The sequence below is a fragment of the Dermacentor andersoni genome, chromosome 3, assembly GCF_023375885.2.
Source record: "Dermacentor andersoni chromosome 3, qqDerAnde1_hic_scaffold, whole genome shotgun sequence".
NCBI lineage: Eukaryota > Metazoa > Arthropoda > Arachnida > Ixodida > Ixodidae > Dermacentor > Dermacentor andersoni.
In genome coordinates this window covers 106,512,207-106,525,692 of record NC_092816.1, presented here as the reverse complement: position 1 = coordinate 106,525,692, position 13,486 = coordinate 106,512,207, and the positions used below count along the sequence as shown (strand labels likewise).

The 13,486-nt window shown below is 49.2% G+C and overlaps 1 protein-coding gene across 5 annotated transcripts in view; it reads right to left on the bottom strand.

The window, feature by feature from the left end:
• The window catches only part of LOC126539861 (aromatic-L-amino-acid decarboxylase-like), a 153,363-nt gene that overhangs the window by 50,210 nt on the left and 89,667 nt on the right, over positions 1–13,486 (bottom strand). The window contains exon 1 of one of the 5 annotated variants that reach the window (XM_050186690.2): positions 945–1,080. The exons of the other annotated variants lie outside the window; for them this stretch is intronic. Within the exon in view, the coding sequence (XP_050042647.1) occupies positions 945–1,032 (88 nt within the window). The 5' untranslated portion in view covers positions 1,033–1,080. Of the gene's footprint in view, positions 1–944; positions 1,081–13,486 lie in introns of those variants that run through there. 5 annotated transcript variants of the gene reach the window in all.

Genomic DNA, 13,486 nt, shown 5'->3' with positions numbered 1-13,486 from the left:
TGCTGTGCCTACTCTGCCTTGCAAGAAGAATCCAGTGATATGGCCCAATGCGATCCTTACAAAAGATTCATGCACACGCAGCACACGATGACTTGTTTCTCTAGGGAGCACCAGAGAGTACGTTACGTCGCTCGTGTCGCCAATGAGCATCGTTGCACAAAGCAGTACCAATGCGATGAGAGAGAATGTTGGAATGCAGCGGAAGTAGCACACGTCTAGGTGCGAACTGGTTCATCAGCCATAAAGCAGCGCCCTTGAAGAAACTGTCGCTCTGGTCCCGGGATCGAAGTCCGGCGCTAATGCCTCCCCGCGTCTTTCGCCTTACCGTATGAGCCGACCAAAATTTAAGCATGTGGCTGCTGCGCAAGGGCCAGTTAATCGCGAACTTGAAGCGCTAAAACACTGATTGAACAAGTGAGTCATTCGGAAACCCGCAACTTGGAGGAATATTCATGAAATTGCCTGTTGGGATCCACACGAAAATGCCAGACATATTTGCGGGTGTTCCCTTTGAATGAGCAGTGCACAGTGGCATTTAAAAGGCGACCCACCTTGAGCGTTACTTCTGCAAACACCCATGCGTCGTAAGACAGGGGTTGCCAGGTCGTGAGTAGGGGTGCGTGGTGTTGGAGCAATTCACTGGAAGCAGCGAAATCCTTGCGGTGTCTCGAGATTGTTGGGGGCCTTTTTGGAGCTACGGAATAAGCCGATTTTGATACGAGTGCGACAAACGTAGGAACGATTTATGTTGCTCCTCGAACTGGAGTGACCGGATCTTAAGTTTATGGGTGCCAGAGCAGACTGTTCTGACGCAGCCGTTACTGCAAGAATTGTGAGGGTGGGACATGGTGCGTATAACGGTCTCGGTGGCTGAAAAGGCGACTATTGCCGCCTCTCCCCGACTCAAGCAGCCTGCCGCGAACTCGCGGCGGGCTTCGGCTCACCGAGAACGTCCGGCGGTGCCTCCTCATTTCGGGCGTCGATCTTGATCAGGCAGTGCAGCCGGTTGAAGAGGAGCTCCAGGGGCTTCATGGCGCTAGCACGTGCGCTGGCGTCACCCGGAGACAGCTGAGACCGCGCGCAGGCGGACGCGAGGTTTTTGCCCCTCAGATAATCGCAGGTGCTCCTCCTTCCCAAGGGCCGATACGCGCGCGCGAAGGCAGCCGATAGAGGAAGCAACCTCTCCTCCCACGCCGAGAACGAATACACCGCGGATCGCGGCTCCGAGTGGACAGCCACGTGCGATTCGGATAAGGGGGACTCCTCTCCGAGACTCAACGACATCCGATCTAAACAGGTAATGAGGCAAAAAATAAACAAGTAATCGTCCCTCAGCTCGAGGGCCACTCTCCCTCTCCCTTCCCATCGTTCGCGCGGCGTCGGTCGCTTCGTAATCGCCATCGACAGATTACACTGCGCTTCGTCCGCGTTACGTAAGGTGTGGTTCGTAAGCTTCGGCGGTCAGCTTCACTTCTTAAGTTGTTCGCGAAACGCACAAAGGAAAACGAGGACCCAGATTCGCTGCGTGGTCCTTGGTCAGGACGAATTTACACCTCTGTAGGCCGCCAGTGGATGCAGGCTGCCCGCCAGAAAAGCTGGTTGCGCGATGGACCGGCTCGTTGAAAACGACCTTGCTTCTGCGGACCCGTAAACTCTAACGTCTGCACTTACGCCTCGTGTTGCCACATTGAATACATGCCATATTGTCGCACGTTCCATACACTGTATATACCTTCTGCTAATTTCCCATCGCCCAAGCACCCTCACTATCACGTAATACATCAAAGACTGTATACACAACTTTATTATGAGCGCTGATGAATATAGAGGTGATGATCAACCGCGACACGTACCTGCAGTAGCGGATGGGCCGAGAATTGTGGTGTAGTAGAAAACACCGTGATAATATTAAGCACAGGAATGAAACGAAGAGAACGAAAAACAAATTAATAGTCTAATGACTGGACAATTAGATTTCAGAGATAGTAAGCAGGTTCTTTTAACAATTCCTTCCAAAAATTATTTAGAAATGTATAAGAAGGATAGTGAAGAAAGCAGAAAAAGAATCGCCAATGATTGGGATACCCCCTCATGCGAAATTTGAACGCAGCTCTATACGTGTTTTGATTCCGCGCGTCAATATTTTGTATTATGATTATATAGGTTCACGGTTTATATTAGGAAGAGAACGCTGTGAGTAGCTTAGCTGCCGCGGACAATCTGTTTTGTGCCGCACATTGCAAACGGAGCGAAGTCTGGCGTCACTGCCTCGCTAATTGGGAGATCGCTAGAGGCAGCGCGTGGGTGACGCGTGGGCGCGATTCACAGCAGCCGCCGCAGACAGGCCTCCCCGCATGCAGCGCTGTGTTTACATACAGACGATGCGCACTACTCTCGCGCCATATCGTAGCCATCGTCGTCGCACAGCCCGTCTTGCACGGCACTACGCTTTCTTTTCTCACGCTTTCGTTCCACCAACCACGAGAGCGGCCTTTCGTCGTAGGGAAGTCGTGCCACCAGTGTAAGCGGTGACAACACCCAAGGGAGCGTCACATCGAGCCTTACTCGTAGCCGCTTACCATCGCCCCTTGCAGGAGCAGTGATCCCCGTGCCACACGCTGGTGCCGCGGACTGACCTCAACGGCTGACGCCACGGACGAGCGCAGTCCTCCCGACCTCATGCCACCCTGGTCCCCTCTGGGAAGCGCATATGAGATCCCCCACGCGCCTTCCGGTACCGTGGCCTCCGGCAACTCAGCGCACGCGCAGGCCGTTTCCTATCCACTCCTCGTCCGCTTTCCGCCTCATGCTTTCACTGCAGCTTCCTCACCCGCTTTCCTCCTCGCGTTATCCTCGCTCTCGCGGCCGCGAGAGGTTACTGTTTAGAGCGCAGCTCTTAGGCGCCCGCTCCTGCGGCACACATCGGCAGCGTCGGCGTCGGCGGCGTAACCGAGCAAACGAGCACAGCGAAAGATGAAAGAGCGAACGCGGAGCGGAATATGAAAGACGCGAGCCGCGAACGGCGGAGACGAATGAGAGCAGCCCCTTCAGTGACGTGCGCGTGGAAAGCTAGTGTCATACGGACCCGACCAACCGCATGATGCGTACTCGTAACTGGTCTCAGCCCGACCGCTCGTTTCGTACTATCGTCTGCTCGCGTGAGCTCTCACTCATGCTTGTTTGGTTTGCTTGGTTTGGTCTCGTTCACGCTTGTTTCGATTGTCATGGTTTGCGATCGTTTTGCAATCTGACTGCATGCTCGACACGAATTGTTTAGTACTTTCTGGAAGCCACGCGGCACCAGCGATTACACTGGAACCTTCGCCGAGTCATGTATAAAAGCCGACGCGCTTGACCCACAGATATGATTTTCGACGATCACCGATCGGCTCTGCTACATGTCTCTCTCAAATCGCTTGCCTCAATATACCGCGAAATGAAAACACTTATACAGCTGGGCTCCAATTTCGCACTAGGGAGTATCGTAATCGTCAGTGAATTTTTTCACCCACGCTGCGCTCCGCGTTCACTCTTTCACCCTTCGCTCTGCGCGTTCGCTCGGTTACGCCGCCGACGCAGAGGAACGCCGACTCTCAAAGCAGAAACGGGCGCTTAGGAGTTGCAATCTAAAAACGTGGCAAACGCTTTGTAGCTTGAAGAACCTCACAAACAACGTCAAATACATCACTGTTGCTAAAACCTAGTGCCAAGGCTCGAAGGGAGAGTAACGCTAAAATTCTTAAGTTCGAACAAAACGTGCGAAGCGGGCCTTCAAGAACACTTCTTTTTGTAATAAGACAGCGACAGCATAAATAAAAATGTTTGGAATGAACAAACTCAGTTTTCCTGCATAAAATGACCTGGTGATCTCTCCCAGAGGAGAGATCACCAGGTGTGAAAGTACAGATTCAATATGAGGGACACTATAAAATGTAGAGTATAAATTTAGATACGCACTTAACACAGTTGCACCCTTTGGGGTGTATAATTGTCATACAACAGTAATCGTCATCTATCTTGCCCGCATTTCCTTTCGTTAGCGCTGCGCGCCCAGCACCTCCAGGTCACGAACGGCATGCGCGTTATCAGCATGACATATCATTTTCGACAGAAATATAGCGAGCGCACAGTTTTCAAGAAAGGAAACCGAAGTAAGGCAGATTGCGATTATTGTTGTGGGACGAGGTACACCCCAAATGGTGTAAAGATTTTTAAGAGTGTATGAGAGGTGGCACTCGTCAACATTTTTTTTTTCTTTTTTTGATGGCGCTGCAAACCAAAGCTGGAGCTTCTGTGGTGGCGATACGGTCACCCGCGTCACTGACAAGGATAAGGACTATGATGAATGCTGTGCTAGTGCGAGCTGGGGACGTATAACGCTGAAAAAAAAAGGAAACATCATCAATACCAACCTGGACAGCGGCACGACGGGCCACTTCATCTGGCCGGCTGGCATGGTTACTCAACACAATGGATAAAATAATGTTGGCCGACTATTCACCAGCCGCAGACTCAGTAAAAAAAAACGAAAACCTTTCTGCAGGAGCTTTCAAAGAGATGGTAGGAAAGAAAAGAGAGAAAAGCTGTCAGTCACAAACCACATGGTGCTTCGACGCGTGTAGCTAAGTGGAACGGCGATTACGCATGGACTGGTAACGACACAGCCATACTATAGTAAAGCGTATAAAACTTAGGTGCTTATATCAGCAGTCACAATTTCACCCTATTCATCTGCTATGATAGACATACCGGTGCTCTCGATCTCTCCCTATTCGGATACGCAGGCGATAGATGCTGTCTATACAAACCACCGTACCAGCTTTCGACCACTGCAAGGATCCAAAGCCTCTTCATATCTGGAGCAACACCTGACAGAATGAGCCCTTCAGCAACCACAAACACCGGTAGGAGATCATGGCGCGTTTGCTGAGATGTTAGTGCCTAGTTCGATCACTGTTACAAAACGTAGCGCTAATTATCACAGTGATTTTATAACTTCAACGTTACCAGGCGACTCTGGTATTAGTCATTTTATAGGAGAGATGGAGAGAAAAATAAAAGCCTGGGAGGTAAACCAGATGTGAGCTACTATTTGATACTCTGGACGGAGGTGGCACAGAATGGACGTAAACAAAACGCGAGGTAAAAAAGAAAGAAAAATAGGAACAATTTTGTGCGGTGAGTCGCCTTCGTTGTTATGTTTCGTTTGTTTTCAAGCGAAGCTTGTATTGGCTCAGAAGTTTCGGTGGCGTTGTGGTCACGCAAAAACCCAGATGCTCCCAGAGCAGAGCAGCTGTGGGAAAGGGCGGTTTGATGAGTTGACAGCTGCGCCGGCGCCGGAGCGTGAGTCATTAGCCGGGATTCCAGCTGCATAGGCGCGCGCTCACGCCAGGCGCGCAACCGATCAGAGCCGTTTCGCTTTGCCGGTGAGGGAAAGGGCAGGAAAGGGTTTCATGCACGCAGCTGCGCCGGCTTCATTTCCGTTCAGTTCATTCTCAGAACACGAATTGGACGTCCACGTGTTGTTCGTCCCCCGAGACACTGGCAGCCTTCGACGAGCGGCGGCGAAAACTCGCCTTTGAAAGGGCTCGCCATCGACGCGCCGATCCAGCTGTTAAAGCAACGAGAAGAAGATACCGAGCTGAGGGAGCGGGAGGCCTAAGCAATCCGGCACCGTTACCTGTGGGTTACTTAACCATGGCGAAGGTCAGGTGCACGCAGGACAAGCTTCGCTTACCCCCCTTTTGCGGTAGGGAAAGACTTGGTCATTTTTTTAGTTCACTCCCGTAAGTGTGAGTGTATATGCGCTAAGGTATTCCTTTGATTTTTTATTAGTATTTTTACTATTTATTTATTTTAGAGCAAATATTTTTTCGGATAAGTGAAATTCAGTAGTCGAAGGCGTACTACTTCCAACCTCTCCAGTTAAAGCACATTTAATACAACTTACCTAAAAAAATTACGGCAGATCTAGCGCATTTGTTGGAGTCTATGTTAGGCGAAGCTTTCTTGGATCATTTCAGTTAAATACTGCGCAAGGAGACGCGTGATGCGGGCAACTATTTTATTTCCAGCTCATGCAACTACCGCCGAATCTCGACAACGCGCTACTTTTACTCAGGGAGACACCGATGCCAAACCTGGAGAAAGAGGAAAATAATCTAGGTTCATATTCTACACCTTAGCGATTATTATGCAATAAAATTACTATTACTGCAGTGCACACATCATGAGCTGGCATTAATAACCACAATAAATATCTTGCGAGGGAACATATCGCCTACTGTGGGTCAGAATTGGGCCAAGTCGCCAACTTTGATTGCACAGTCTCCGGGATCGGCGCCACTTTGATTACATTGTCTGCCGGGGACGACCCAGTTTACTATTACACTGCCAACGGAACCTAGTTTAGTGGGCGAGACACCTAACACTGACCAGCCACGCCAATTCCCGGGGACATAGGCAAAGGAAGCTTAAAACAGGAACTGCTGTAGGCGTTTGCACAAGCTGGGAGATCACAGTAGACTGTAATGCTTACACGGCCTTAGTCGCCTCGTAGGAGATACCGAAGAGCTAAGGAGACAAGTGCACCCACTATGTGCAGGAATCGAGGAAGCGGGTTGACGAAATGATGTGTGAAATTCGTACATCCCCTTCGTAAGTAATTGTGGTTTCTATAAAGAATTTATTATATAGTGGTTTGGAATCATATTTCAGCATTCAAAGCACTGTCATGGCGTGCCTGCAGCACACAAATTTAGTCGCCTGCGCACAGCCAGTCGATGCCCGCTTGCCAACTTTCCTCACATGAAGCGTCCCAGCAGTCACGAGGAAGAAAAAATGGCACGTGGAATGCGTTTTTCTATTACAGTCAGTGGTCCCTGGAAAACGTTACTGGCTGGCTCGGTCAGCCAATCTTTAGCTGTTAGTGAAGGGGAAAACAATGCAAACAAAGCCAAGAAAAACAATGCAATGCGATACTACGCAGAGTGAACTAGGCGCGACTAGTGAACTAGTGAATAATTGCGTTTTCCACCACTTCGAGGGTGCGCACCGCTTTTCAGCTACTTTTCCGTCGCCACGAGGCCAGCAGGCGCATTGCGCGAAGAAATGCTCAGGACGCTACAGGTGGGACAGGTGAGTGGCTTAGTGGTAATCGATGTTGCGGTCGTCTACTAGGTGTACAGCGGAGAGGGAATAAAATCTCACACGACACTAACACAGGGCCAGTTCTTCAGGCTTTTGTTATGAGTACATAAGTGGCTATCTCTCTCGTGAGCCCTTTTGGTTCACGGAAATGCTTGTGAAAGAAAGAAGGGTGCCGTCATTTGCCCGTACGCGCCATACATTTGGCTACATTACTTTAGCACTGGGATGAGCCCAATGAAGGCACCAGGCGTCGAAGTGGTCGCTTCGTAGAAGCACACTTAGAGTATGAGGCACTAAGCAAACCTGGGACAGTTTGCTGCACATATCGTGTGATTGTAATGCGAGAGCGTTCTTATTGTAAGAGAACAATGCTGATTACTGCAAAGCAGTTTTTTTTATCGTTTGTTGGGACACAGTATTTGAACAACGCATTCACGATAGCGTCGGGATTCACTGATATTATTGAGATGTGCGAATAGCTTCCTAGAAGACTCGTTTTCATTGGTTGTCACACTTCATTTGTTTTACTCGTTTTTTGTTTACTTCTGATATTCATTTCTTCATCGGCCAGTCAAAATCCAACATCGCAGCAGCTTTGTAGCGATGGCAGCTGATAAGTGAGCAATGCTGCTTCTTACAATCTTTTCACTTCCGTACAGATATTTCAGGTAGGATGACACAATATGCCTACTCAATGTGCTCTGTTCGAGGCCACCGTTTTCGTGGGACCCTTCTCAAACAAAGTCTCGAGTGGTCGCATGATGTGCGCTTAAGATAACAATGATATCACTACAAGACCGTATGCTCGTGCTTTTGCTTGTAAGATTGAGGACGGCACTATACGCGTCGCGTAGTCTTTGGAACGCGAGATTCGTGTCCTTTGTTACTGGGGCGCGACTCTCGAGTGGCGCTTGTAATTGATCGGATTCCACGCGGTTACAAGAAAGCCGGTGCAAACTTACCTGGTCTGTTGTACATGCAAAAAGAATGCCAGTATAGTTATTTGATGAGCTGAATTGTTATTCTACATCTTTCTATCTCTAATCTAGTGCTCTTCGAACAGCGGACATGCACTTTTCAATATGACAGAGAGCACCGCGTGAAGTGTTGCAGTTACGACGGTGGCAGATGTGTTACCAATGCAACGCTGTGATTTCCGATATGAAAACGACATTAATAAGACAGATGTTCAAGCTTGTGTTGCATTACTCTGAAAATATTTTTGTTCCTCTCTGCTTTTTCTGACAGATGGTCTTATTTTGACAGTGTTTTATTGTTTTAATATTACATTTAAAGCGAAGGAGAAGAAGAAAACTTCATTAAAAAGGGTGGGAGGGGGGGGGGGGGGAGTGGCGAGGAGCATTATTATTTGTGGGGCCCTATATCCAGTGTCCCACTGGCCTTAGCCGCCCGCCGGACTTGATCCAGAACTGCTAGCTTCACCTCTAGGTGCAAGATGGTGGGTTGTGCCTCCCACTGCTCCATGTTAGAACTTATGTTATTCCCTAGGAAGTACGCTAGGTTTTCTGGCTTTTTAGTGCACCCCCAGGAGATCATTCTTCGCTTACCTTCCCGGGTTTCGTGTGGGTGCTGCTAGAGCGTCGGTCACTAACTCAGTCGACTATATATATATATATATATATATATATATATAGCCTGTTTTCCCGCAATTGTGACCAAGGATTAAAAACAAAATAGTTAACCGCAGCTGGGTCAAACCAACGACATATGGTTTGCCGTCATGGGGCGGTCCTCAAAATATATTTATATTCCGCTTGTTTAGTTAATCAACCGAGATCAATTATTAAAAAAAAATTGTATATGTACGCTCTCAGCGTCGTAGACTCCCAAGGCTCCGAGCTAGCATCGGCAACCATCAAGGCACGCAACCCGGAAACGGCTGAAGAAGCGGCAATCGCTCTCGCCACCACTACATGCACAGACTCAGCGGTTATATTCACCGACTCTCAGGCCGCCTGCAGAAACTTCTTGAGGGGCCGCATCTCGGCCGATGCACTCAAGATACTGCAAAGACGGAGCACTCCGCTCCCGTACACCTCCGTAACGTGGGTACCCGGACACGAGGGACTAGAGGGGAACGAAGCGGCCCACGCCGCTGCCCGCGAGTACGTCAGCCGGGCTCCCCTCTCCCCACGCGCTCTCGGACCCGCGACAGAAGAGACGGAGGCCGTACCCACCAACTATTCGGCCATATTGCAACATTACAGGCTCGAGCGTCGAGTGTACCCTCCACCGCACCCTAAACTCGACAGAGAAGAAAGCCTGATCCTCAGACGCCTGCAAAGTAATACGTACACGCATGGAATGATAATGCATCGCCTCTACCCGGCGCTCTACGGATACCTCTGCCCGCTCTGCAACGTACCCGACACTCTGGCACACTTGCTCCTGGAATGCCCGTGGCAGGAAGGCAGCGAAATGCAACCAGAGACGCACGCAAAACGAGCAATAGAAGCAAACAACCTATTCGAAACGTGGGAGGCCAAGCTAACCCTCGGGGACCTGGAAGACCAACGACAACTCGTCGCCAGGGCCAAGAGGGCAGTCGAAGCCAGAGGGTTCCTGGACTAAGGAGCCTTCCCACCTTAGGGTGATACCCGTCCTCGCTCGGGACACTCTTTCGTACAATAAACGTTTCTTTCTCTCTTCTCTTCTCTTGTATTCATTTTAGTGCCAAGCGCGGTTCGTTACTTTGTAGAGGGGGTTCAGAAACAACCGATCTATTTTTTTTTTTGTGACAACGTACTACATGCTGCGTGTCAATTTTTTGGGCGTTTAAAGAAAGCCCTCGTAATATGAAATAAAATCACGTGATTGCGCTTATACGCGATCGCATTGCAGCGCTCTCAACCGTGCTTCGAGTCGCCTATCGCTTATCAGGGACGACGGCGCTCCCTCTCCGTGTGCCACCGTCAAAGGTGCTCACGCACTGTGAAGTCGATGCCTAGAGCCGCGGCCAATCACTTCGCAACGGCTCGCGCGCACGGTTCTTTCGCTCGAACAAAGATTACGTGAGGTAGGACGCTGCATATTATGAAAGTAATCACTACAGTAATTGTATAGAATTAAACACACGCTAGACTGATGCTTCTCTTCACATGGATTTTAATATCGGCGTCGGATCTGCTAGAATTTTTGCCTTGGATTTCTTGGCTAACATTTGGTATGGCTAGCATTATGCCTTTCTTCTCGGATATTGACGGAATTTCCATAAAACTGCTTCCTATAAAAGTGCTGCTTTACTGAAACGTTTCCGTACGTGGCCGAATAATTCGATACATCTTTCAGACTATGCTTAAGTATTATAATACCTGCGAAAGTGATGAGACCATCATGCGAGATTAAATTCCTTAAAGGCGGCATTTGAACAGATATAAGGTTATTGGAACTCGTGCAGCGAAGTTCCAAAAAGGGCTCTTAGAGGAGACTTCGCCCAGTGAATTGGGTCATTTCTCGTGCGACATTTACGGCGCACGAACATAAAGTTATAAATATAAGAGCGGTATTTTGCTCGCAACGCCTGCGCCGATTACCGTAATGGCCTCATGCATAATTAGTCCTAATCTCACCGCTAAGCCTAAAGCGCAGACTACGCGTACGCTTGTGGACGCTTGTGGACGTGCGCAAGCCTGCGTACACGCGCCTTGCTGCTGTCGCCTCTCGAACGGAAGGGCGGTTTGCATCCACAAATACGCGCGAGAGCGCGCGCTCACGTTCGTTCATATATATTTAGACGCCTTGGAAGACGCCACTTCGTACTTTGTTAGAGTTGCAAAATGCTTCGATATCTATAAAAGTAGCTGTTATATTTTTAGAGCTGTTAGATCATCACAGAAAGGAAAGGTTAAGCACTTTCTTGCATGATGTAGATCTACTTCGCTGAGAGTTGAATGCGCCGCGCCGTAGCTGCGCAGCCAGGCGCGCCGACGGGAGGCAGCCCAAGCGCGCGATAACAGGGAGGAACTGGTTCACCGAGATCGTGCCGCGTTTCGACGCGTATACGAGCCGTGCCGCACTGTCTGCGCATGCGCGGGCGCGAGCTTGCGTGCGTCCGCAAGCGTATGTGTGGTCTGGGCTCAACACTTGTCAACACTCTGAAGTGGCAGTGTTCTAAACATCCAGCATGCTACATACCTCTGCGTACTGGTGGGGATTTTACTAACCCGAATCAGCATAAGTTGTCCAATACCTGCTTACAGAAATCATTACGTGTATGATTCTCGTACGTGAATTTTGTAATTTTGGCTTAACTTTATAAACTAAGTTGTGCAGGAAATGTGCTAGAGATCGCTTCTCGCGCTGCGGAAATGTGGAAACTTACGTTTGCATTTCGGGCACACGCCTTGGCCTCGTTTCGCAGCACTGTTAGGCCTATGATCTTGGCAAATTTTGCCCTCTGCGAAAGTCACGTGGTTAGCACGTCGACTAACCCGTCTGCCACATAAAAACATCATCTGTTCCCATTTAGGAGAACGAAGATTCCCCCACGAATCTTTCGCCATGGGGCTGTGCTTGCTATATACCAACAATAAGACAACAAAGCTTCGCACAAGTAAGTAGTCACCTCTTGCACCAAAGGATAGGGTCCCTAGGAAACTATGTGTGATACAAGCTGGTGCACCTATTCAGAGGACAATCTTCCCCAGCCCGAGCACGTCGGTACTCAAATCGCTCCAGCTACGTAACAAAACTAGATCCTTTATGGCTTAAGCTATACAGAAAATACACGACGTGATCATAGCTGTTCGCAACTTGAGGAACATTGACGTCGTTCGACTCGCTCAATGCCGTGAAACAGATGAAATGAGTTACAAGAACAACGCGTATCTCTGAAGATATTCATAGACTTCACGTGTACCAACTAACTGTCAAAGCACACTGTGTGCACGACCATTATATTAATGTAGCAGATGAAATCTTTCCCTCTCGTTCACCTGGCAACAAGCCGACTGCCCTTCCCAACGACCCCTGCTTTATCTTTGCCGCACGAAGATCTCTTCAGCGATGCGGCAAAAGTGCTTGAATCCCCCTGCATGTCTGCTCCTTTCGCCAGAATCTCACTCGGGTGGCGAAAGTCTCTCTCTGGAGACTTTGACCTGGGGTGGCCCTCCAACCTTCCACAACCTGAGCCTAGGGCCATGCACATAAGATCCTCTGATGTCACCAAAGTGCCCCGGTCCCGTATATGCAGCGGATGATCGTCAGCTGCTGTGGCTGTGTACATGGACAAAGTTTCTGGGATGCGGAGAGACCAGCGTAGACTACGAGTGATTAATTATGGAGACTCACACAGGCTCCTTATGCAGCTCCTTTAGCAAAAAAATAAAAAAAATACGTCTGCAAGCATTTATTTTACTATAGGATGTCGTACGGCAACCCAGGTATGCAGAAAAGAAAAAGCCACAGACTGAATGTTCCCAAGCACACCGGCATTAGGGAACCTTCACTTTATCTTCCGAAACTATTTTCAGACATTATGGAGAAGGCTACGGAACAGCGGTTTTATTTTTTGTATGAAAGCGATTTCTCATTTTTGATTCAGACGGGCTCCGCTGGTCCGGCAATAAGAGACTCGGCCGATACAGGGGCCGCTCGGAATTACCACCGTCCAGTGATCTTCGTGAGCAAAAATCAGAACAGAAGGCTCGCCGCTAAGGTACAGAAATTGGGCTGTTGATGTGTATGAATCAAACTGACTACAATCTGCGCTGCCGTTGGTGCGGTTTGGTCGTCACAACGAAAGCGCTTACATGTGTTCAGCCAATGCTATGCCTCTCGGTCGACCTACAGGATTGCATAGTTCTGCGTTGAGAGCCAGTGTTATTATCTGCAACGAGGGAAACGCCTGCCGCACCTTTCTTCATTACTCTGGGTCGCGCGGTCTGAGTGCTTCTCGACCAACTTCCTTGACTTTTCTCTTATGACCAACGGCGATAACGATTGGGGTTCAGACTCCTTCGAAGATGGAAAAGAAACATACTTTATCTGCACAGATCAAAACAACAACCGCGTAGACGGACATCGCTGGTGTATTTCACGGGCATGTTCTCGCTGTTTATCATGAAACCATCCCGTTTCGCATAGTGCCTTCTCACATTTCTTGCGACCTTGACCACTGAACGTCACGCGCAAGTGGACGCACTAGAACATTCCGATGCATGAAAACAAGCTAATCGAATGCAAGCAAGCCGTCTTTACCTAGACCTTGGAACAGACCTGCCATAACTATAGCAACGGCGCTAGCGGTGTCAGTGCTGTCTGCCCGCGTCATAGCTAGTATTCTATTGTCGTCGAGGAGCTTTTGGGGTCACCGAGT